Source organism: Eurosta solidaginis, chromosome 5 (genome assembly GCF_040869045.1).
Source record: "Eurosta solidaginis isolate ZX-2024a chromosome 5, ASM4086904v1, whole genome shotgun sequence".
In the NCBI taxonomy this organism is placed as follows: Eukaryota; Metazoa; Arthropoda; class Insecta; order Diptera; family Tephritidae; genus Eurosta; species Eurosta solidaginis.
The window spans coordinates 264,156,368-264,180,770 of NC_090323.1; the positions used below are offsets into that span (position 1 = coordinate 264,156,368).

At 38.4% G+C, this 24,403-nt stretch overlaps 1 protein-coding gene across 9 annotated transcripts; it reads left to right on the forward strand.

The window, feature by feature from the left end:
* The first annotated feature begins 277 nt into the window (after window positions 1-277).
* LOC137253396 (fibrillin-3) lies at window positions 278-23,164 on the forward strand. 9 transcript variants are annotated; one of them, XM_067790230.1, is made up of 12 exons: window positions 278-754; window positions 841-1,010; window positions 11,856-12,050; window positions 13,719-14,069; window positions 14,124-14,582; window positions 14,656-14,781; window positions 17,043-18,386; window positions 19,134-20,198; window positions 20,276-21,003; window positions 22,361-22,463; window positions 22,536-22,732; window positions 22,939-23,164. In XM_067790230.1, the coding sequence occupies exons 2-12, from the start codon at window positions 956-958 to the stop codon at window positions 23,047-23,049; spliced, it is 4,734 nt and encodes a 1,577-aa protein (XP_067646331.1). In that variant the 5' UTR covers window positions 278-754; window positions 841-955; the 3' UTR covers window positions 23,050-23,164. The 9 variants fall into 9 exon arrangements, with proteins under 9 accessions (XP_067646331.1, XP_067646332.1, XP_067646330.1 ...); XM_067790231.1 differs by having other exon boundaries at window positions 278-571; XM_067790229.1 differs by having other exon boundaries at window positions 278-560.
* Window positions 23,165-24,403: the final 1,239 nt, after the last annotated feature.

Genomic DNA, 24,403 nt, shown 5'->3' on the forward strand with positions numbered 1-24,403 from the left:
AGTATTTGTCGCATAAACAGCAAAAGATCTTTCAGTTCTTTGTCGCGATCGCCGGCTAACAAACACAGCCATACTCACACATGTATATAGATATATTTGTGATTCCATGAAGGAGGCGCAGTGTGTCCCAAGGCATCGGCTGCTGCGTGGAAGCTGTGAAGCTGTGAAAATATAAAGAGTCAAGGCAGCAGACCTCTGAGCGAAAAAATCTATTTTATGAATAAATTTTGATCATTTTCGGAGACAATGTCTCCTGTTTGTTTTTGTCGTTTGGGGGCGGCAGGCTACCGATCAGATGCACACAAGTGCTAATCTATTACCAGATATATGAACACACATATGAATATACTCAAAATTTTTGAAAGAACCATCGCTGGTTGTGGAAAATAGTTTGATGCAGAAAAACTTTAGTATTTTCTTCGCCGTAGTGAAGTTCAGTTGTGCGTTAGTAAAATAGATGCCTTAGTTAAAAATGTAGTTCGTGTGTCCTGTGGAAGTGATTTAAAAATATATATAATATATAATCATATACGTTTAATTTGTGAAATTATAAATAAAAGGCAATCAAAAAGTTAAAAATATCCTTGTTATATTTGAAAAAATCTTGATATTTGTGTTTAGCTTGCACATCTACCTGATGTGCGGCATTTCCGCTTCACTTCATAATAATAAAAAAAAAATCATAAAAATGTTAATAAGTTTATTCATCCTCACAAGTTCTGAAAATTGATTAAACTTGCAACTTATTTAAGTGGTACCTATTTTTAATGCTGACAGATTAAAAGATACACATCATATTTGTGTTCTATTTTAAATTTTTGATTTTTCATAAAATTCAAGGTGTCATCGATTAATGTGAAACTGTTAGAACATCACCGTACGAAGTATTTAATATTGTGTTTCTATATAGTGAAAGTGGATTTTGCTGTTTAGCTTCTCGACTTGAATTAGCGACATGGCGGCAGCGCGCTGTCAAATTTTTTGGCTGGCGTTTGTATTGTTGATAAGGGGTAAGTAAGCGTTTTAAATATTTAGCTCCCATTATTTATTGCGCTTATCCAATAAGCCAGTATATTTTGCACGAGTGAATGGAAAAAAGAAGATAGACATTTTTTAAAAAACTTCGTTTACATAAATGTATGAGAAGAAACGAAAAATGTTCTTCTAAACAAATACATAATTTTGTGGAACTTTGATATAGATTTTAACATGACCACTGTTCAAATTTTTGTGAGGAACAAAAATATGAAGGTTGAGCGTACTTTGCCTTACCTAGGTAAAAATTAAATCGAAAATCGAAAGTCCATTTTCACAGTGGTTATGTTAAGATTTAAATATCAAAGTTCCACAAAATCATGTATTTGTTTTGAGGGACATTTTCCTTCTGGTCCATTTATATAAAGAGAATACTTAAAAACTTTGGTCCCCTATTTTGTTATACTTTCAAGGTGACCTGAATTATGTATAAACCCCAAATTTGAGCCGAATTTACGGGATTTAAAAATTTCCCGGGACATTTTAAAATAAGAAACACGTATATATTTGTATGGGTTGCTCATTCGGCGAAATAATTTTTAGATAGAATTAAACTTCTTAAACTCATTTATTTATAACAAATATTTTTACGAAACAGGCTAACAATTAATACGTTTACTGTGTTTAATGCGAATTCAATATTCTATGGATTCATTTTCCAAACGTTATTTTGAAACACAACACTTGCCTTGTAAAACGAATATTCAGGTGTGCGAAATGTCAAACATTGACAATATTCAGAACCACAGGAGTGATGAATTTTTGTTCTCTACAGAGTTGGGTGCATTATGCTAATGACTATAATCGAAGCCGCAAATATGGCCATGTTTCGTAGCAGATTATAATTTATTAATTTTCGTATTGTGAAAATGCTGGGACACTTTAAAATTTGTGAAAAATACGGGATGTTCCGGCCAATACGGAACATTTGGCAACGCTAGTAAGGTCTCATAGTAAGGTCTCATATTATAATTAGTTACTTAAAAATCGATCGCAAGATTCCAGAGTTTTAAGTTGACTTTTTAATACCTCTACATACTTATCGCGATCTCTGTCCCATTTAGAAAACTCTTGTATACTAAATATTACAACCTGATCGAGTTTAAAGCTATGTTAACAGTTTCAATTAACTGGATTTCTAGACCACCTAGCAAATATTTTGTAAACGGTTTTATTTAGGTTGACTTGACAGCTGCACGGCCAGCGCGAATTTTGTAATTAAAATTTAAGTAACTTCCCGATAAGCTACAAGCTTGAAACTTGGAATATAGTTCAGAACCCTATGACAATGCAATAGTACAAAAAAATCGTCGCTAGGTGGCGCAAGGATCGAGATATTCACAAATATCCTATTTGTGTTCCGCTTTCGCTCATGTTTGGTACACATAATACATACAAGGATAGAAAGCGACCTATGAAAAAAATTCCCGCTAGGTGGCGCAAGGATCGAGATATTCAAGAAGTGACGTCAAAATACTTTGGAGCACATAAATTCAAATTTTGCTAGTGAAATTTCAGTATAATAAAATGAATAAACAAAAATTTTAAGTGAAACGGTTTTATGGCGGCCACCGTGGTGTGATGGTAGCGTGCTCCGCCTACCACACCGTATGCCCTGGGTTCACACCCCGGGCAAAGCAACATCAAAATTTTAGAAATAAGGTTTTTCAATTAGAAGAAAACATTTCTATGCGGGGTCGCCCCTCAGCAGTGTTTGGCAAGCGCTCCAAGGAGTCGGCATAAAATATGTAGATCCCGTCCGGCCAATTCTTAGGGAAAATAAAGAGGAGCACGACGCAAATTGGAAGAGAAGCTCGGCCTAAAATCTCTTCGGAGGTTATGGCGCCTTACATTTTTTTTTAATACTTACATTAAGTAAAAATAATACTAAAAGATAGAAAATAATTAGGTAGGTCCTAGGTACTAGTCATCACACTCCTCGTCAATCTAGGGCGTTGATCAGGCAATTAAATAAAAGCGTTGGAGGTTCGTGTCTCCGCTATTAAGCACAACTCGTCATGTTGCGAGTTATTTAACCACTGCCTAGAGAATTACAAACAAGCATACATACAAGTGAAGCTAATATAATGTGTTAAAAAGAAAAGATCGTACGGCTGGCAAACGGTTAAATAACTTTATTTCCCGAAAGGTCAGGGCGGTGCCCCCGCTGTGAGTGCTACGACATCAATCAAAATCTTTGGAACACTATATGCATTCAGGAAATAGCAGTTAGAATGAACCCCACAAAAGTACGGGTTCGCTACTTATTGGAGGTGTAACATAAGTTCAACGACAGAAATGTGAATTGATTACCTCAAACGGCCATAAGACCAGCTAGCTTTAAGCCAACTTCAAATAATCATAAGATCAATCGAATGTATTTTATGAGCAGCTGTCGTGGTGCGCCCAGGGAAAAGCAGCGTAAAAAATTTAGAAACGAGTTTTTTCAATTAGAGTTCAGAGTCAGCGTAAACCATGTAGCTCCCATCTCGCCAATTTGTAGTAAAATTTAAAACAAGCAATAAGCAAATTGAAAAAGAAGCTGGGCCTAAAATCTCTTCGCGCTTTGTATTTATAATATTTTCAATTGAATTTATTACAATTTTTAATATGACTTAATGGCCATTTAAGAAATTTCCTTTTGACCTTATGACCACTTGGGGAAAAATACCATAACCATAAGTGTGAAAGTCTCCCAACTTAAGATTAGTAGTTAAGTTGAATGTGTCCTTTTTATACCTTTCATGAAAATCAAATGGTATATTGACTTCGTTACGAATAACAAAATTGTAAGTCCTTAAAGGAAAATAGATAGACCCACCATTAAGTATACCGAAATAATCAGCATGAAGAACTGAGTTGATCCGTCTGTCTGTTTGTATGCAAGCAAGTCCTTAAATTTTTGAGATATCTTGATAAAATTTGATGAGCGGGTGTATTTAGGTGTCCGATTAGACATTTGTCGGAACCGGCCAGATCGGACCACTATAGCATATATCCTTCATACAACCGGTTTTTCAGAAAAAGAGGATTTTTGTTATATCTGTCTCAATTTATCAGATTGAAGCTTCAAACTTCACCATATGCTTTCGTATATTGCACATAGTGTTGTCTGTAAAAATGGATGAGATCGGTCGTATATATAGCATGTATCCCCCACAAACGATTGTTCAGATAAGAAACTTTTCGTAATTACTGCCCTATTTTAAGAGCTAGAGGCTTCAAATTTCAACGAATGCTTACGCATATAGCATATATTGTTGTCTGAAAAAGTCATTCAGATGGGGGGTATATATATTATATTCCCCATATAAACTGTCATTTTTGCTTCAAATTTCATCAAATTTCGTCAAATACTTACGTTTACGTCATATATTGCTGAAATACGTGATTCCTAGTCATAGTTTTTATATAGACACCACAAAAAATGCGGAAATTTGCATCCTCACACAAAGTGTTATATTTATCTTAAAAATCGCTTAGGTATGTACATCTGTTCACTATATATTTATTATTTTATACAGCCGATTATTTGGAGATTACGAATGGGATAAGATTATTGTTCAGCCCCATTCATGAAAGGTATGAAGTATTCGTCACAGCCGACGACAGCGCCGCCATTACTTGTTTTTATTAATTAATTAATAATTTTTTTAGAAAAAGGAGCACTGCGGTCCGAATTTTAGAAAATCGCGCGATTTTTTATTCTAAATTTTCTCCAAACTTTTAGTTGAATAAGCTCCTCTTACCTCAGAGAGGACCTCTTTGGACCATTTTTTTATCCAATTTTTAACTAGAATGTGACCAAACTAAAGGAAAAGTAGTGCCGTATTCAAAAAATTTTAACAAAAAAAAATGTCTCTTTTTTCATTCGACTGAACAAAAACTGCGAAAGAAATAAAACGCAAGTTTAATTCAACAGCGGTTTACTTTTAAAACGTGGATATGCGAAACAAAATAATTGTTTTAATGGCCAATCTTGAAAAAAAGAATTGACTTTATGACAATTTCGGTAGAGCAGTATGGTCATAATATCTATGTATATTGTTAACATCGTAACCATTGAAATTTGAATTGACTTTGTGGCCATTTGACGTTATGACTTTTGACCTTATGCCACCCCTCTTTATGTATCACATACCGATCACGAAAACAAAAAATTACCACTTTACAATGTATTCGTCATTGGGTTTTTTGTTTTTGGGAAAGCATTGAAAGCCTCAAAGTCAGTACGGGACTTGAAACGCACTAAACCTTCTGCCATTCCGTCGTCAGGTGGGTTGAGCATAAGGCTCTACGTCTGTTGGATCATGTAGCAGTTTTTTCAGAGTCCCTTGGCATTCGATAGCTGGGGACCTCGTTCTCTATTATGAAACGAACGTTCGTTTCGATTTAAAGACAATTGCTGGTGTAGTTTAATTATGTTAAACGAAGGCAACATATCATTTGACTCTTGGCTTCGTCATATTGTTTGACATGACGTTAGAAATGCAAATGAGGAAGGAAAATGATTGGGAATACCATGCTATACGAAATAGATGAATCGTTCGCCCTTAATTCCCGCTCTCGCTAACTAAATTTATACCTCTGTTGGCACGGATAGTTCATATCGCTCATTTGCTGCAACGTCGTCATAACTCAAAAACATGACTTTTGAGTTAATAACATATAAAAATACCCAATATCATGATCTATGTTGTATAAAAAAAGCTTGGTGATCAGTTCAAAATTTTGCATGTGTTATAAAAATGATAATATTATGTGCAACATATGGCAGTTAAAATCTTTGAATGGCTCTCCTGGAAAATTATGTTTTTTTTTTTATATTATAGAAATCAACTTATGTATGTGTTAGTAAACAAAATTTTGGTATTTATGCGTTTTTACTTACGATATTAGCAGCTTGCTTATACATAGTACCATAGATGAAGTGTGAGTCGTTCCGGTGTTCGAAAGACGGTTGGAGAGAAAAGGGCTCTCTTGTTGGTCATAGAGCCTGCGATTTCTCGAACATATTCGAGAAGAGATTTCTCGTGAGTGTCGCCTTCTCGCGAGATTCTCGAATCTCGAATTACTTGTAAGGCTCGCAAGATTCTCGAATCTTGAATTACTCGTAAGGCTCGCGAGCTTCTCGACAATCAACTTAATCGATTCATTGGCTGTTTTATATAGAGCTTACGATTTCTTCTGGAGCACAAGCCAAAATGTCCGCAAATCCACAAGTAAAAAACCCCAAAATGCATATGCAGCGACTGAATTGAAAGTCGAGAAGATCGCGAGTATTACGAGTAATTCGAGATTCGAGAATCTCGCGAGCCTTACGAGTAATTCAAGATTCGAGCATCTCGCGAGAAGCCGTGTTCTTGGTGTCTCGTTGAAAAATAAAATATTGCGAACAAAATTATATGTATAATAATACGTTTTGAATTAAATGTCATAGCAAGCAATATAATCAACAAAAAAGTCACAAGTAAAAAAAACCAAGTGTATAAATACTGTCCATACAGCGATTAAGTAAGAATATCGAGAAGCTCGCGAGATTTACGAGTATTTCGAGACACGAGAATCTCGCGAGAAGTCGAGTTCTCGATTTCTCGGGTTTCGAAAATCTCGCTTGTGTTCGAGAAGAAATCGTAAGCTCTAGTTGGTAACCCTTATCTAGCCAAAGTACTTTAAATTTTTTATATACATGTTTGTTTTTTTCTATATTTTCTGCTCAATTTTTTTTATATATTTTTTAATTGGTACTTGTTTTGATTTTAGGATCTTTTTGCTTTGCTATGAGCCATAGCAAAAGTCCACCAATTCAAAGCATGCTGTGCTTATTTTTCACGTTATTCTACCAAAGTCAATTCGTATGGTGTGGGATCCAAATGGACTCGAAGTATTGTTGCGGACCAAAAAGAACAAAATTGTGGTTCTGAGTTATGATTTTTTTAGAATTAAAAGTCTATGGTGGAAAAGGATTAACTTGTGCATATAGCTGAAAAACACGCAATTTTGAATAATAATAAAAAAATTTTCTATAATGTCAGGGTTTGTATTCATGGTGCTTAAAGTTTTCCGGTTTTTTTGTTTGTTTTTTGATATTTTAACAATTCAATCGTAAAATGGAAAAAATATGGATTTTTTAAATTTTTCATTTTTAAAATCGTTAGATATACATATCTAAGGTAACTTTATTTGAGTAATATGTTAGACTTCTAAAAAAAACAATGAAAATAATACCGATTAATCTGCATTTGAAATTTGTCGCCGGGAAATTTTTTAATTTTAGTTAAAAAAAAATGCATATTTCGTCTATGGTAGGATGCCAAGACTTGTGAAATTATTGGCTATTATATTTATAAAATGATAATTTCAAGGTATATCGTTAGCTTAATGTGAAAATATTCTAAGTCAACTTTTACGAATTTTACAGGAGACGAAAAAATTGAATAACTTTTGAAATAACCTTCTTTTTTCAAAACTGTGAATGAGGATACCTTAATTGCAATGCTTTTGAGTGTAGAAGCTTTGCAAAAGATAAATACAAATCATGTATGCAAACCCAGCTGGTATTTTATGACTTAGCACAATTTCCGCACTCAAAACTAATTTTTTCTCCTGACTTACCACTTTTTACTCAATTTGTTTCCCCATCACCTCTCCCCTTTAATGATTGAAATATAACACTAAAACTATATATTTCACAAAAAATACTATTTATTTGTCAAACTATTTCTAACGGCTCTGATCTGGACTCTTTTGCCGGATGGTGCGCAGACAATTATTTATTTTTAAATTCAAACAAATGCTGTGTTGTGTCTTATTCCATAAAGACAACTGCCACATACTTTATCTACAAACTAAATGCTAAATTTCTTAATCGTTGTAAAGAGAGCAAAGACTTGGGTGTAATTTTTGACTCCAAACTCTCTTTTTCTAGTCACATTGACTTCAGTGTTTCAAAATTTTTTGGTTGGGTTCAGTAGACGTAACACCAGTGATTTTAAGGTCCCTATGACGTTGAAGGCACTTTATATATCCTTGGTCAGAAGTCGTCTTGAATATTGCTCAATAATATGGAATCCTTTCTATGAATATAACTCCTATAAAATTGAGAGAGTTCAAAAATTTTTTACAAAAATTGCTTTACGTATGCTTCACTGGCCAGACGGCCCCCATCATTTACCAGCAGGTGCAAATTACTTGGTCTTCAGGCTTTGCATGACAGAACAACTTGAATCTCACTCATGCTTGCCTATAATGTAATAAACTTTAGCACGAATCTAATTTGTTCATTCCATATATTCCAATGCGTGATCTTCGGCATAATAGATTATTTATCTAAATAACTAATAAAAGGAATTATGCTATGAATGAACCTATAACTAGGACTATACATCTAGCAAATCGATTCAGTAATGTTATTAATTTTAATGTGACTTAGCACATTTTCACATTAAGCTAACGAAATGTAAACATTTTACTCCATATAAATATTTCATTATTGCGAAAAAATATTAAAAATGAAATGATAATATTTTAAATCACGAACCACAATGCTTTAAAATAAAAAAAATATATATATATGTAGTCAATTTCGGAGACCATAAAATTGTATGTTATCGGGTGAATTGGCCGGCCGGCAAACGATAAATTTTGTGTATGCATCATAAAAACAACGACTGCCAACAATACCCAACGAGGAATCGCACTAGTTCACAACTAACGCAGTTTTAGTTCTAATTCTTCACCTCGCAGTATTTTCAATTGACACTTTTAACATTGTGATGTTACAGGAAAAGGCAGAGGCTCAAATTGAGAACAACGTACGACTAGAAATTCCTCGTTGGGCCCGTATTATGTTTTATAATCAGTTACTGAAAGTTATTTTAACTCAAACGATACCTACGCAACTGTCAAACTGTTTCTAAAAATTATAATAAGTTATGGATCTAACGACTTCTATTTGTCGCTAGTTCACATATGTCATTGATCCGATCGACTATCTCATAGCTAGTGGATGTAAAAAATAAGTTTCGATAACGGATCGATATCATATCCCTTAATCATTGTTTCAGCGTAAGGCGTCAGGCAAGAATAAATTTGAAGGTGGAAAACGCGCCTGGGTTGCAGATGACTTGGCTCACTTCAGTTAACTTTATATAATCAAATGATTGTATTTTATCTCTTCACGATCTATACTAGGAATTATTTTCATTATTGCTTACTGCTTTCAAAATTTTATCAATTTCCTCATCTGAACTGAATTTTTATGAGATTGAAGTGCCAAATTTTAGCTAGTGCCAATATTAAACAAAAAATAACATTCTAAATATTTCTAAAAAAAAATTTGTTTTGAATGAACCATTGAATTCGGATCGAACATTTTTAATCAATTTCGGTTCACTTAATGGTTTATTTATTTAACAGAAAATAGCGATTTTTCTGCTCAAAACAAGTTTGATTCTAAACCGGTGCATGTCCGTGGTTAAAATAGATCGATTAAAGGGTTTTTATCAATTAAAAAACGGGGATTGTTTTTCAAAAAATTACCTTACGTAATTTTTTAGGTTGATTTAGAAAATTAGATTGAAATTTTTTGGTTTTCTGTATATTAGGGCCACTAGTCCGGCGAGTACCTCCTTCTGATATATATATATTTTTTTTTTCAATGATATATGAAGTTTTGCTCCTTTTGGCGGTTTAAAAAAGTTTTATACTAGTGGCACGCAACAATGGCTCCGTAAAATTCTATTCTATCCAATAATCAGTATTACTTAAGTACTTTTAACCGTCTGTTTAAAATACTGAACATTCTTATAGTGCAATAAATTCATATTTTAATTATTATTTTTTAAATTCAAATTCAACTGGAAAATAATTTCGGCCCAAATCCCCTCGGGGATACACATCGGGCCTCGTGTTTTATTGTTTTTCTTGAAAATGAAATGATGGAATAAGTTTGTCACGAATCTCATAATTGGAAGTCCTTTAAAAAGAAGAGATAGGCCCAACAAAATTATAATGAATTGACAAGGATGACGATTCGCTTGTCTGTTTGAACGCAAACTTGTCTCTCGTTTTTTTGAGATATGTACCTTCATAAAATTAGGTCTGCGGGTATACTTTGGTATCCGATTAGATATGTCGTACCCGACAGGATCGGACCAGTATAGCATATATCCCCTATACAACCGATTTTTCAGAACAGGTTTTCTTGTGCTATCTTCCTCAAATTATCAGATAGAAGCTTCAAATTTCACAAAATATATACTTACGTATATCGCATACATTGTTGTGTAAAAATGTGACTTGTGCTATTAACACTTTTCTTTCGTTTGTTTAGTTTTTCATTGAGTGTGCTTGCAGTTCTCAAATAGTTAGTGAATCATCCGAAATACATAGCTTTATGTTTTAATCCCAAAATTAAGTGGCTCAAAGCAACCAATACCTCAGAGCCCCAAGGCTCACACCCAATGAGGACATTTAAGGTGTGTCAGATGATTGATATCATCTGTTCTTCTACAAGAAAAAGGAAAGAACCAAAAAAACGAAACAAATAAAAATCACACAGTCCACTTAAATAAGAAATAACAAAATTATAAAAAAACGATTCGCCCTCCGAAACACCAAAGATTATATAATCGAAAACAGTCTATTGTTCAGATAAGAGTTTCATGTTTAAGCTATCTCATGCCCGACAATAAGAGATTTACAAGGTATAATCGAAACAGCTGTCGCCTTGTCCGTCCTGATGTCACGTTGTTTAAATTTTTCCCAAATTATTAAATAAATTATAAAATTTAAAAATTGCTTCAAATAAATGTTTTCATACATTTAAAAAAAAAGCAATACGGGCAATCCCCGATTAAATCATACAAACAGACAAAATTGGTTAATTCGTTATAGTTCTATAAATAGAACAAAGACAGCAACAAAACCAAAGTTTCTTTGAAAACCGCCGTACCAAGCATAGCTTTAACACATAATTGCATACGAAGTATGCAATGTGTAAAAGATTAAAAATATGCAAAATGAAGGCAATTGGGAAAAAACTTTACAACAACTAAGGCATGACGTAGCTGAATGCGTTTATAACCATTTCAACTATCGTAGGAGTGCGGGTTCGACTCCCACTCCCGGGAGAAAAGGCTTTGAAGAGATTTACAAGGTATAATCGAAACAGCTGTCGCCTTGTCCGTCCTGATGTCACGTTGTTTAAATTTTTCCCAAATTATTAAATAAATCATACAAGAGGCGTGAAAGTTTGTTTTTGAATTACCCTCCATTATTTTCTTAATACTTATAGGAAATGTTCTGTTCTCTAAATACCACACATCTTATACAGCGGATTATTCGGATATTACGAATGTTCATCTCCCATTCATGAAAGGTTTTAATTCTAAGACGCAGCCGAAGACAGTCCCGTTCTTACTTGTTTTAAAGTAACTCAGTATGATTTACTTTGATTTCCATGTCGTAACCAAGAAGCCAAAAATTAGACTGATTCGAGATGGTGAGACCCCAAAATTTTTACGTTATTTCTTTAATCGTTGTATTACCTTGAAGGAATGAGAGTGAACAATTTTTGATTTAAAGGACCACCCTTAATGTACACAAATATAAATGTGTGTTTATTTTAGAAAGAACATCAAATAATAATTTTCGAATGCCGATGCATAAATCAGATTGCAATTGACAATGAAAGCCATGCTGCGTATGGGTGGGCGTGGGCGTCTAATTACTTTTAAATATAATCTTAAGATGTACTATGTTTATTTCTTTTTTTCTTTTTTTATTTTTAATTTATTTATACTTTCTTCACCGTCAAGTGTCACTTGCGCATTATGAGGATTGTGAGAACGCGCCTTACGTGGAACATTCATCCATAGAGATTATCGATGAGGAGGATACTGTGCGAGCTCTTTACAAATGCGATGAGGGCTACGAGCTGAGAGGCACCACAGAGTTGGTATGCAATTTGGATACAGACCAATGGGATACCGATCCACCAATTTGTGTTAAAGGTAGTTAAATTGCATAGAATAACTTAAAATTTTATTATTTTCAAAAATAATAAGTGAGAGAAGGAATTATTAAAATATTATTAATTACTTGGGGATTTCTTGCTGCTTATTGTCCATCATTTACTCTAATTGCCTTAAATTGTGAGACATACCGAAGTCTTGGCACAAGGTCAAGGTTACTTTTATTCTGAAGGCCGAAAAGAATACTCACGTATCACCTAAGTACTTCAGACCAACCAGTCTCTCGTCGTTTTTTCCTTAAACCGCGGGAGCGGTTTACTTATCTGTACCTACGGGAAAGGATACCTCGGGGGTTACATCAGTAACGCAGCATGCCCATTGTAAGGTGCGGCATGTAAAGCAAAAAGAGGAAACCCTATAGCAGAAAGAGTTTTCTCTAAGCGCATTTCTTAGCATTAAGGGGGCTTTCAAAAATGTCCTGCATAAGTCCATTGTAAATGCCCTGGTTGGCTTCGGAGTGGAAGTAAGCTTTTGTTGAATTTATTAACAAACCTCGATGTAGCTGAATTTTTGTAGTAGGTGGGGGGGGGGGGGGGGGGGGGCACAATCGATTTAGAGGTATGCAGAGGCACGTCACAGGGGGTGTTTTTTCTCCTCCACTCAAGGTTGTGAAGGTGAACGAGCTTTTAGTGGAGCTAGAAGGCAATGACTGTCTAGTGGTAGCCTATACCGTTGACCTGAAAATCATAGTCAGGGGTAAATTTCTGCACAACCTGTGCGATGGTTTGTAGGATTATCAGGAATCGGTGACTAGGTGGGCCGAGTCATGCCGACTGGCACTCAACCCTAGAAAAACGAGCTGGTCCTCTTTACGCATTCAAAACGTCCTTGATTGGTGGAGTTCTATTGCTACTTTCTAATAGCGTTAAGTTCGTGGGGACTATAATGGACAGGAAACTGTCATGGAGGGAAAATATAGAGAAAAAGGCTCGAAAGGCTTCTGTTGCCTTGTAATGCTGCAGCGGGCCATCGGTAAGCGCTGGGGACTCTAGTCGTGGGCAGTACACTGGCTTTATGAAATGGTAATCAATCCGAGCTTGCCCTATGTGTTAATTGTGTTGAATATTAATGTCTGTTTAACGTACAGCGCTATCATCGGCGCTCTTAAGATGCGACAATTAAATGTGCGGTGGATAGGGTGTAGTGTAGTGCTACTACTGTAGATTTCGACATATATTCCGATTGCAAAGCGGCTATTAAAGCCCCAAGTTCAACTGTGATGCGATCGAGAGTGGTTTAAGAATGCCTAATCTCGCTTGAGGGTATGTCGGAATATTTTAATATTAATATCATCTAGGTCCCAGGACATAGCAATTTACCTGGCAACTGTCGCGCAGATCTCTTAGCGTAAACCCCCTCTTGCTGCAGCTGAATGGAAGATAACGACGTAGACTCGTTGAGATACTTCATGCTTAGGTAACCTACTTTTTCTAGAAATAAGCGAACGCAATTTGGTCTAGGATCTCCGACGGACTAATCCAGGATCGAAATTGGCCTTTTCCGAAACTGCATTGCTATCCCGCGGCTGTTATGTAAATAGCTATACCTAACTTACCGTTATCTTATGTGGTATCACAAGAGACCTTCATGTTGTCCAAGTGTAGGTATGGTATGGAACTTTTATTACTAACGAATTTTGTTTTCTAGTTGAAATCTCAAACGAGGTAGAAACAGCATCAAATTCTGAGCGCGCCAAAAAGAAAAAGATTCTTGACATATTCGAAGATAGGCATGTATCTGCAGATATAGCAGTCTCGCTGGATATGTCCTGCGTTCAGGCCAAGGTTAAGGCACCAGAAATACGACATGGCTTCGTGCAGAAATATGATCGACGACGTAAAGGTGATCATGTTTTTCTGGTTGCTCTCTACGCATGTAATGAACATTTCGAACTGGAGGATGCAGAAATAGCAACATTGTACTGTAGTCAACGTAAGTGGGTAGGAGAGTTGCCAACTTGTGTGTCACTTGGTGAGTACACCGATGGAGATGAAGACGGTGAGTAAAAACAACATATAACAATATTCAAAGAATGAAATTTTTTCTGTTTAGAATATGATGAATATGAAACAGTAGATGGAGATGACGGAGAAGAAGAAGAGGAGGAGGATGATGAGCAAGTTGGGGTGAGCAAATTACCTAAAATAACCAATGACACTCCCCTCACAACACCACCACGTCCACCAACACCAGTTGAAGCGAATACAGAAATTAGCAATGAAATAGAGCCACGTGCTCAGGGAAATGTTGAAAGTACGAACGTGGTGGAAAATGAAAACAACGTCACTCATGGCGAATCAGCGCTGCCTGTAACAGATGTTAATATTGTTGTTGCGCCCACACAAGACCCTTATACACCACGCTTGCTTGACGAAAATTGCGGTGCCGATCGTGGTGGTTGCGAGCAAAAATGCGAGCGTCTACTTTTCCCAGGCGAGAATGAACCTCGTCTGAAATGTGCTTGCTTTGAAGGTTTTAGTTTGGATCCAAATGATTATGTTAGCTGTCATGGTGAGTATGCGCTTTGAAAAGATGTTAGAAACATTTTTGTATCTCTTTTTTCTTTCTTTTCTCTCACTGGAAGATATCAACGAATGCGAAATAAACAACGGCGGCTGCGAAAAAGTATGCAACAATTTGCCCGGTTCTCATCAGTGCTCCTGCGAGCAGGGTTTGCAAATCGATACGCTCACTGGCACCACTTGCATTGGTAAGGGCCAAAAGATTCCTAATTTTAATTGTTGAGTAAATACTAAAACGCTTTCATATCATTTATTTCACCCAACCGCCTGCATGCATCATTCGCCATACACGCTCTAATTGCCTGTTCACGTCTCATCATTCATTCTCAATCTCACCCGATGTGGCTACGCCTATCTGTACAACCCTTCACACACACACACACACGCACACTCATACATACACTTATCGTATTAGATATCAACGAGTGCTTGTTGCGTAATGGCCATGGTCCTTGTCAGGATACTTGTCACAATGAATGGCGCGGCTACAGCTGCTCCTGTGAAGGTCTAGCCGGCACGCAATTATCACCTGATAATCACACATGTGTTGATGCTGGCGAATGTGCTATTTCTAATGGTGGCTGCTCCCATCAATGCCTCTCATCTATGGGCCGCATTTATTGTATGTGTCCGCACGGTTGGACAATGTCGTCATCGACGGATGGCAAGAATTGTGAAGGTGGGCTTATGTTTAATAGCTTAGAAAGTTCAGGCATTAGTTGCTGGGTAATCAAGTAGTACCGTAAGAGAAGTAATGATTACTAATTGTAAATATTATGTGGTGCTTAGAATTACTTTTGCTTAGGTACTCTGTGGCTATTAATTAAAAAGGTAAAACGAAGCGATTTTTAAATTTTTGAATGGAAAACGATTGGGACCAAGAGTCGTTTTGCCATAAAACTTGACTTGCATATTTTACGGTGAGCTGGGTTGTGAAACTCGCCAGATGCAACTACCCAACATGTGTACAGAGAGAGTTGGAGTAGGAGAAAGAAAGGAAGAGAGCAGAATAGGGTAAGGGATACTGAGAGTAAGAGGGAGAGAGCGGGAGACATGAAAAAGGAAATGGAGAGATAGGTACTCAGGCCACTGTGTATGTTGCATTCAATAGGAAAGATTCTCGAACCTATTATTAGTGAGCACATACCGCAAACCCTGGGAAGCAGAGGTGGTTTGTCATATAACTAGTTTAAATCTCGAAAATCAAGATACATGACAGATGCAATGCAAAGAGTCGTCAGTATAGCTCAAAAGCCATAACCAGAGGTGTCTTTGTGCACTAAATACTTTTGATATTAGAAATGCTTTTAACACTGCGAACTGTATGCCGATAACGACCGCGCTACGAAAATTCGGCAGTCCTGTTTAACGGCGCAGAGTAATTGTTAGCAATTTTAGCGACAGAATACTTTTCCATGATACGGATAAGGGACCAAGAAAGCACGGCATCATCGGAAGCGTTTTCGTGAGATACTAGTGTCCTAGTGTGTGCTATGGAATACGATCTATGACGGTGTGCTAGAGTTTGACCTTCCGGAGGCACGAAAATTGTAAGCTTTGTATATGATATTTTTGTCATAGCAGTGGAGGGCTGAAGATGACTAGCAAAAAGATAGAACATAGTGATATTGGTGAGCTCAAAGCGGACTGTGGATGAGTTATTCCTAACCATCGGGTAATATCAAACAAATTCAAAGCCTTAAAGTTAAGGAGCACTTCAAGGCGGTAAGAGAGAACTTTTCTAAAGTTTGTGGCAGCAACAGTGTGGTACGGATCTAAACTGACCCCTAAAAAGATACAATATCAGCCTACCGACAACTGCTATACCAATAGCAAGTGCTTATAGGACGGTATCCGATGACGCGATCCTTGTTTTATATCGGAAAATCCCACTAGATCTATTGTTAAATGACCGATCTAAATGATCGGAATTGAGCGACTATATTAAAAAGCCAAGAAAACCGCAAGGTCACGAACAATACTTTAGTTCCAAGGATGTTCGGTGCGGTAGGCGGAGCACGTTACCATCATATCACGGCGGCCACCATTAGTGGTTTAGTAGAAATAAATAAAGAGAGAGGGGGAGACGAAGCTGGAGATGCAAAAGCTGATGGAGAGGGGGACTGAGAAAAAGGGAGAGGGGATTAAAAAGAGGGAAAAAGAGTGGTATAAGGAATGAAGGAGCGAAAAGGATAAGTGTTAGAAAGAAATGAATAAGGAAGGGCAATAGGGTAGGGTAGATTAATATCGAATTGAAAAATTTTGAGTGAAATGTGATAAAAGGCTTACATATTTCAAATTGTTTTTTGTTTCAAAATATGAGAACTTTTTTAAAACTAAATATTTAGTGAAGGTGCATTATTTTTCATTGCAACGCATCTGTTAAAGTAGTGTGGGTAAAAATATGGCAGTGTTAGTCATCAATAATTTTTTCATTTGTATTTTTCAGATATCAACGAATGCGAACAACCGGAAATAGTAGCTCAATGCGGTGACAAATGTGTGAATACACCGGGCTCATATTATTGCCAAGCGGTCTCAAGCACATCAGAAGCAAACACTGCAGAAGATGAGCGATACGATGATGAAGATGAAGAAGACCAAGGTGTACCAGCAGGCAATGCCGAAAGCGAAGCGAACTGTCCTAGTGGCTATCGTGCTGCTGGCAATAATGAAAAAAAATGTGTTGACATAGACGAATGCGCTGTGGGCACAAGCGGCTGTCAGCACTGCGTCAATACCGATGGCTCATACGAATGCACCTGCCCTGGTGGCTATGATCTAGCCGAAGATGGGCGCACATGCATCGATATAAATGAATGCGAAGTTATTGTTGAGAATGAGGATGACCCAAATGCGGTGCCCACCAAAATTTGCGCCAGTGGCTGCATGAATACGATTGGCTCATTTGTTTGCACATGTGAACCGAATGAGCATTTGCTTGAGGATGGACGCAGTTGCGCGCCAGATACATGCCAAGATTTGAATAATCCACAATTGAATAAAACGCGCTGCGCACACCAGTGCGTCGACTTGCAGAGTGGCGTGTATGAATGCGTTTGCCCTGCTGGTTATAAATTGAGTGATGATTTGCATAGTTGTGAAGTGGCGGAGAATGCATGCGCCAGAGAAGGTGGATATGAGAGCTGTGTGCCTGGTACATGTGTGTCAAGTGCGTATGATGAGGCTGAGTTTAATTGCGAATGCCCTGTGGGTTATGTTAACGAAGGAAAGCGCTGTGTGGAGGTCGACGAATGCGCCGCTGGCATACACGAGTGCTCACACGAATGTCACAACACTTTGGGGTCGTATCAATGCCGTTGCCCTAAGGGTTTCCAATTTGTGGACGGTAGCGTATTTATTTGCGAAGATATCGACGAGTGTGCAATTAGTCCGAATGTTTGCGGAAATCTAAACTGTGTCAACAGTGCTGGCAGCTTTACCTGCCTATGCGTTGATGGCTCCATACCCGATGCGGTAAGTGGCGCTTGCCATATTCCAGATCCCTGCGAAGCGCAGCAATGTTCGCACCAGTGTATTGCTGAAGGTGTGGGTTTCAGGTGTATTTGCCCAGAGGGTATGTCGCTCGCGGATGATGGCTTACAATGCGTATACGCGGATTTGTGCGCTAATAACAATAATGGCTGTGAACAAAGTTGTAAATCGGAAGAAGATGGCGCTTGTGCTTGCTGGAGTGGCTATGAATTGGCAGCGGATGGTAAGACTTGCGTGGATGTCGACGAGTGTCTAAACGGTAATGGCGGTTGTCATCAGGTTTGCCAAAATACTGCAGGTGGGTATAATTGCGACTGCGCGACGGGTTTCGAATTTCTTGATGGTGCACTCAAATCGTATTGCTTCGACGTGGACGAATGTGCCTTGGGTTTGCATAATTGCGGTGAGGGCTTGCTTTGCGAAAACCTAAATGGTTCCTTTACTTGTATCTGTCCGCCAGGGTTTGCCCTTGGCTTACCGCCGCTCTATGCTTCACTGCGTGCGCTATTTTCATCTGCTTATCCAATGGTTGCGCACAAATCATACATCACTTCACCCATCATTTCAGCTCCAAACACATCAACCATAAAACAATCACCCTCATGCTTAGACATCGACGAGTGCTCCATTTCTAATGGAAATTGTTCACATTTTTGCTTAAACTTTCCTGGTGGCTTTCAGTGTTCCTGTCCGCCTGGCTATGCGCTCAGTGCGGTGGACAATCGCACCTGTGAACTATCAAACGCTTGCTTGCAAAATAATGGCGGCTGCTCGCACGAGTGCAAGTTTTTGTTGGGAGAGGGAGCGCATTGCCGCTGCTCTGCTGGTTATGCGCTTGCGACGAACGGGCGCACCTGCTTGGATATCGACGAATGCACTAATGCAAATGGCGGTTGTGTACATCTTTGTCATAATACGCTGGGTAGTTTTGACTGCGCTTGCAACGCGGGTTATGAAAAAACGAACAACGGACTCGAGTGTGTCGATATAGACGAGTGCGCCAATGGTTTTGGTAACTGTACTTTCATTTGCGTAAATCTTTTAGGTTCGTACGAGTGCGGCTGCGAAGCTGGCTTTCAACTGGCTGAGGATCGACGTACTTGCATTGATATTGACGAATGTGCCGTGGGCAGACACGACTGCTCGCACGGTTGTCTAAATGTGGACGGCGGCTATGAGTGCATTTGTCCGGAGGGATATTTCTTAGGCGAGAACAAAGCAACTTGCTTAGATGTGAACGAGTGCGTAATCAACGCACATGGTTGCAGTCACGGCTGTGAAAATAGGGAGGGTGGCTACATATGCAGCTGCCCTGAGGGTCACACACTCTCAGCAGACACCAGAAACTGCATAGCAGCAGTTGCGCAAGAAGAGATTGATGTGTGCTTGCGCGAAAATGGTGGTTGCTCGCATATTTGTAATCCCGAAACCGGTTGTTCATGCCCGAGTGGTTACGAGCTCGCTGCCGATGGAAAAACTTGTATAGATATCGATGAGTGCGCCTATAATAATGGCGGCTGTGCGCGTTTGTGCCGCAATTATGCTGGCGGTTCCGAATGCCTTTGCGCCGATGGCATCACACCCGACAATGGTGAGAGCTGTGTAACTCTTTGCCCATCCGGATTTACCGTAAGCGCAAGAGATGCTACTGCATGTGTTGATATTGATGAATGCGCTACCCCTGGGCTGTGCCAATATAATTGCGTAAATACGAACGGTTCATATGAGTGCGTTTGTCCTAAGGGTTACAGCTTACGCAATGGGCGCGATTGTGAGGATATCAATGAGTGTTTGAACAACAATGGTGGCTGTGTTGGTGGTGAATGCATAAATCATGTGGGTAGCTATCAGTGTAAGTGTGCGGCGGGTCAACGTTTGGCTGCCGATCGTCGCACATGTGAGCGTGCACCTGAGTTACGTGATCAGTGTCCACCGTTCGTAGCGCCAGCCAATGGTGATTTCCACTGCACAAAATATCGTCACAAGCAGAAGCACTTCTACAATACACGTTGCAAAGTGTGGTGCAATCAGGGTTATCGCTTGGAAGGACCAGCTCAGCGCTTCTGTAATGCTACAGGAAAGTGGGATGACTTTGAAAGCCGTTGTGTGCGTGAGTATTATTTGTTTAGCCGGCTGCCCTACCTACACTCATCTGTTACTGTACATATCTCTATCTCTCCTTTCTAGCCATATTTTGTCCACGCCTGCCACCCGCGCTGAATGGTGTGCTTATTCCTGCTGCCTGCTCAACCGGCAAGGTGTTAATGGGCGAACGTTGTCGTCTACAATGTCAGCCTGGCTTTGTGCCAATTGGCAAGAGTACTGGCGTCTGCACAACTGAGCTCAAATGGTCACACAATTCTACATTCGCATGTGTTCCAGCAGTCCGTACACAAAAAATGATGCCAGCTTTACCAATTCCCAGCACACCAACAATTTTACCACTTGGCGGTGTGAATACTTTCCTCAATAGACCAACTTTATCGCAAATGGAACCGAGTATTGGTTTTGGTGGTGCTGTAGGTGCAAGTCGTCCATTCATTCGGTGTCCGCGCAACACCACAGTATTTTTAGCTGAGAGCGCACGTACGGCACATATAATACTACAGAAGCCTATAACCAATTTGGATTATCGTTATGTTGAGTCTCATCCAGCATGGACGCGGAATATGCAAGCTCATTTAGCTGCTGGACGGCATGTGGTTACATTCCGTGGCCACGATCCGGTTTCGGGAAGGCGCGCAAGATGTCAGACTGTGATTTATGTGGAACATGCTTCAAAGCCGAAAATGAATTTCTGTACGCGTTCGTTTGAGGTGACCCTAAGTCCGAATCAAGTTTATCGGTCGGTAAAATGGGAAGAGCCGCGCTTCGAGAGTTCCTTGGGCCCCATAAAGAAGCTTTATAAATCTAGGGTAAGTTTAAAGATTTTATGAAAATTCATGATACGAAGAATAAATTTCCTTGGAAATTTCAGTAAGTTCGGACTTGAGTTCAACTTCTGGTTTGTTTAATTCCTATACCCTGCACGGCATTTGTTTGGCCGAGATAAGATTTTCTGCCTTCGACACTACGCTTGCAATTCACCTTTAGGTAGAGAAATCTCAATGCCCTTAAAATAATAACCCCAACGCACCATATCCGCCTAACTGACAAGAGGGTCTTTAAAAAAATTGACGGTCTTTAAAATCAAGTTAAGCGGAGTTTAATGCAATACGCATCAGGAAATCCGCAAAGGTTTTTTTAAAATTTTTATTTGGAGTCTTTGGATCTTCGAGGAACGCGCTTGGGACGATAATTCACAGTAAAGATTGTGGTCGTAGCCCATTTTGCTGAGGCAAAAGTTACTTTGCCCATGTACAAAAACTTCGAATGCTAGGAGTGGAGTCATTGTTGGAAAATTCATAGAACTTTTTTTAGCATGCTACCCTATTCTAATGACAATAATTGAGATACCGCAATCAAGATCGTCGAAAAAGTGGACAGAAATTCGCAGCTTTAGCGGCATCATAATTAGTACAAAGGTGCCATCCTGTCACCCATTGTCTTCTCTTTGATGCAGCCGAGTGTCTGGCAGTCAGATTGGCGGAGTTCACTCCCAGGATTCTTGTGTTTTTATAGTTGTACATACATGTATTGCTGTTCGGGTCCTATTAGGATAACCGGGAACAAAGGCGGAAATAATGAATGCCATTTAATATTGCTTAATCTATAGGTTCGTTACCAAAGTAGGAGATTTTATTGACTAGTCGACGGTCACTCACGCAAACTTCATTGCCCTGCGGAGTCTGTATTCTTCACTTCATAGATTAATCGGCTCGCTCAAAAAAAAAAGTGCACCCCTGATGCACTTGATGAGTATTTGACCCCCTAGAGGGCTAGGCAGTTTAGAATATGCCCGCTTTATGCATGCCTGATGTAAGAGGCGACTAAAATCCACAGACCAAGAAGATTCGTCAGGGTCATATCAAATCGTTCCCGAGATTGTCGCGCTGGTTCCTTAATTATGCTTATATTCGCAAAGTACTCGATCAAAATCTGACAAAAGACCATCACCAGCGATGATACTCCCCAAAAAAATCAGGGAAGTGTCTTTATTACTAAAAGAAGAGGGGTATGAAGAACGGAGTATTTGAAAGTCTTGCCTACACAACCCCCCGAATCATGTACTCACGCTGTTTTATCTAATTCTTCCTCTGAAATTCTCTTGATTAAACTATATATCGACTCTCCTTCTACTTATGAATTTTTTTTACACTTTCTTCCATTCAGATACCCGGTGAGCTGTTCAGCGTTGGAAAGCACACAGTTTACTATGAGGCAACCAATGAACAAGGCATAACGGTACGCTGCGAATTCGATATTATCGTAAAAGGTAACCAGTGTTGCACAAATTATTTCTTGTTTCGAGTAAACTGAAATTATTGGCTTTTATTTGCATTTCCAGAAGCGCCCACCAATCTTGTACAGCGTTCACCCTCAGCACATTTGAGCTATCCAACCCAAGCAAGACCCTTGCAGCAACCAGCGCCTTTAATGCGCCTTCCACCCACGCATTTAACGAATGCTAAATTATTGGCAGGTCACGAATCGTTCGTTATTTGTCCAGGTCAAGCACCCGTTAAAGTAACAAATTCGAAATCTGTAAGTTATTTTCGTCCTGAATATTTGATTCGCGTCCGCTACGCTTGGTATAAACGCCCTGCATGAGCTAAAAGATTATTCACTGCATTCTATCCATGGCGGAAATATTATAAACGCTTAAACTTGCTGCTGCATTTAGCTTTTTTTAACGAATTTACATTCTAGCAATGAATTTTGATATCAAATTTTGCTTCCCACTAAAATAGGTAACCCTACCAGTTGGCTGCATTTTACGGAATGTTCGTGACAAGTCGGTGCGTCAAAGGGCTCAACGTCGCTTGATCGCTACAAATTGGTCACATTTCTCTAACTTATAAGATTAAAAATAATATAATAAAGAAAGTTGTGAATTTTGTATTTTAGAATTTTGTATTTTAATGTAATATTTGTAAAGTGCCAATTTTATAATCAATAAAAGGAAATAAAAGAGAGTATTTGGAGTTTTCCCAGTTGTTTCAGATACGGGAACGAATGCCAAGAATTCTTCTTTAATTTATGAAGGGCTAGAATTTGTGACATAACGTGCACATAATGATAATTGTTCGACACCTGAAAACACCCAAGCTAGTATATTTTCACGATAAAACGTTTTTAACAAATAATTCTTTGAACCTGATATGTCTGCGCTTTCATCAACTAGTACGGAAAATCCTTTACTTTCATTCACTCCTCCAACTATTCTGTGCAATATTATTTCATGGCAAGCATCGATTACTTCGTTTTGAATTGTTCGGCTGTGATAAGATGCATTTTTCGGACAAGTTTCTAAATGATTCCTTAATTCCTGGTCAGTCTCGCTAAGCATTCGTAATATTGTACGAAAATTTCCATCGTTTTCAGCAACTTCTGCAGAATCTGCAGATACTTCTAATGAACCCCAGTCTTTCTTTCCCCTCAAGGCAATGTTTTAACGCCCACACAACATTACAACTTTTATTATAGGAGTAAATTTTTTCCGATTTTCTGTTATTTTTTTCATCCAATTGTTGTGTGATTGGCACTGTAAGGTGTTTTGTTCCCTGCAAAAATTGTTGGATTACGTGTTCCATTTTCTTCATGTTGGAGTACTCTAACAATACTCCTTTGCAATGCGTTTGCGGACCACCATCAGCCGATCATTGCTCGTTTTTTAACGACCGTGATCACGACACGATGACGATCCAACAGAGTTGCCAAAATTAAAATATTGCATACAAATAACTGATAATAAAATTTTACTATGGCAACTCTGATAAAATGCAACCGCGCACTGGTTTTATGTATACATACTATAGTATAGAGAAATATTAGTTTCTTTATTCCCGCAAATCCCAAATAACATAAGAATATTCGTAGTAAAAAATATAAAAGTTGTATTGCCCCTCTTCATTTACTTTCTTTTTAAATTAAATTCACTGCGATAATTCTTTCCGACACAATTCCTCTTTAGTACTTTGGCATATGATCCTCTGTGGGTGCTCCATGGAGTACTACATTGAATGTACTTTGGAAAGTACTCTCACGTATGTACTCTATGGAATACTCACAAACAAAGCGAGAGTGGGATCACCTACTCCTCTCCTAGGACATCGCAATGTTAATTGGAGCACATATTTTGTATGAATACATATTAGTTTTGGAACACTACTATACTCCCAAAGGAGTATTCCTTACATTATTTATGGAGTACTC

What these genes read in the sequence shown, in the direction of transcription:
- LOC137253396 (XM_067790228.1), top strand. Translation starts at nt 956, where the DNA reads ATGGCGGCAGCGCGCTGTCAAATTTTTTGGCTGGCGTTTGTATTGTTG. An exon ending in TCCACCAATTTGTGTTAAAG is followed by an intron (nt 12,051 to 13,718) that starts GTAGTTAAATTG and finishes TTTGTTTTCTAG; the next exon opens with TTGAAATCTCAAACGAGGTA. An exon ending in ATTCGATATTATCGTAAAAG is followed by an intron (nt 22,464 to 22,535) that starts GTAACCAGTGTT and finishes TTGCATTTCCAG; the next exon opens with AAGCGCCCACCAATCTTGTA.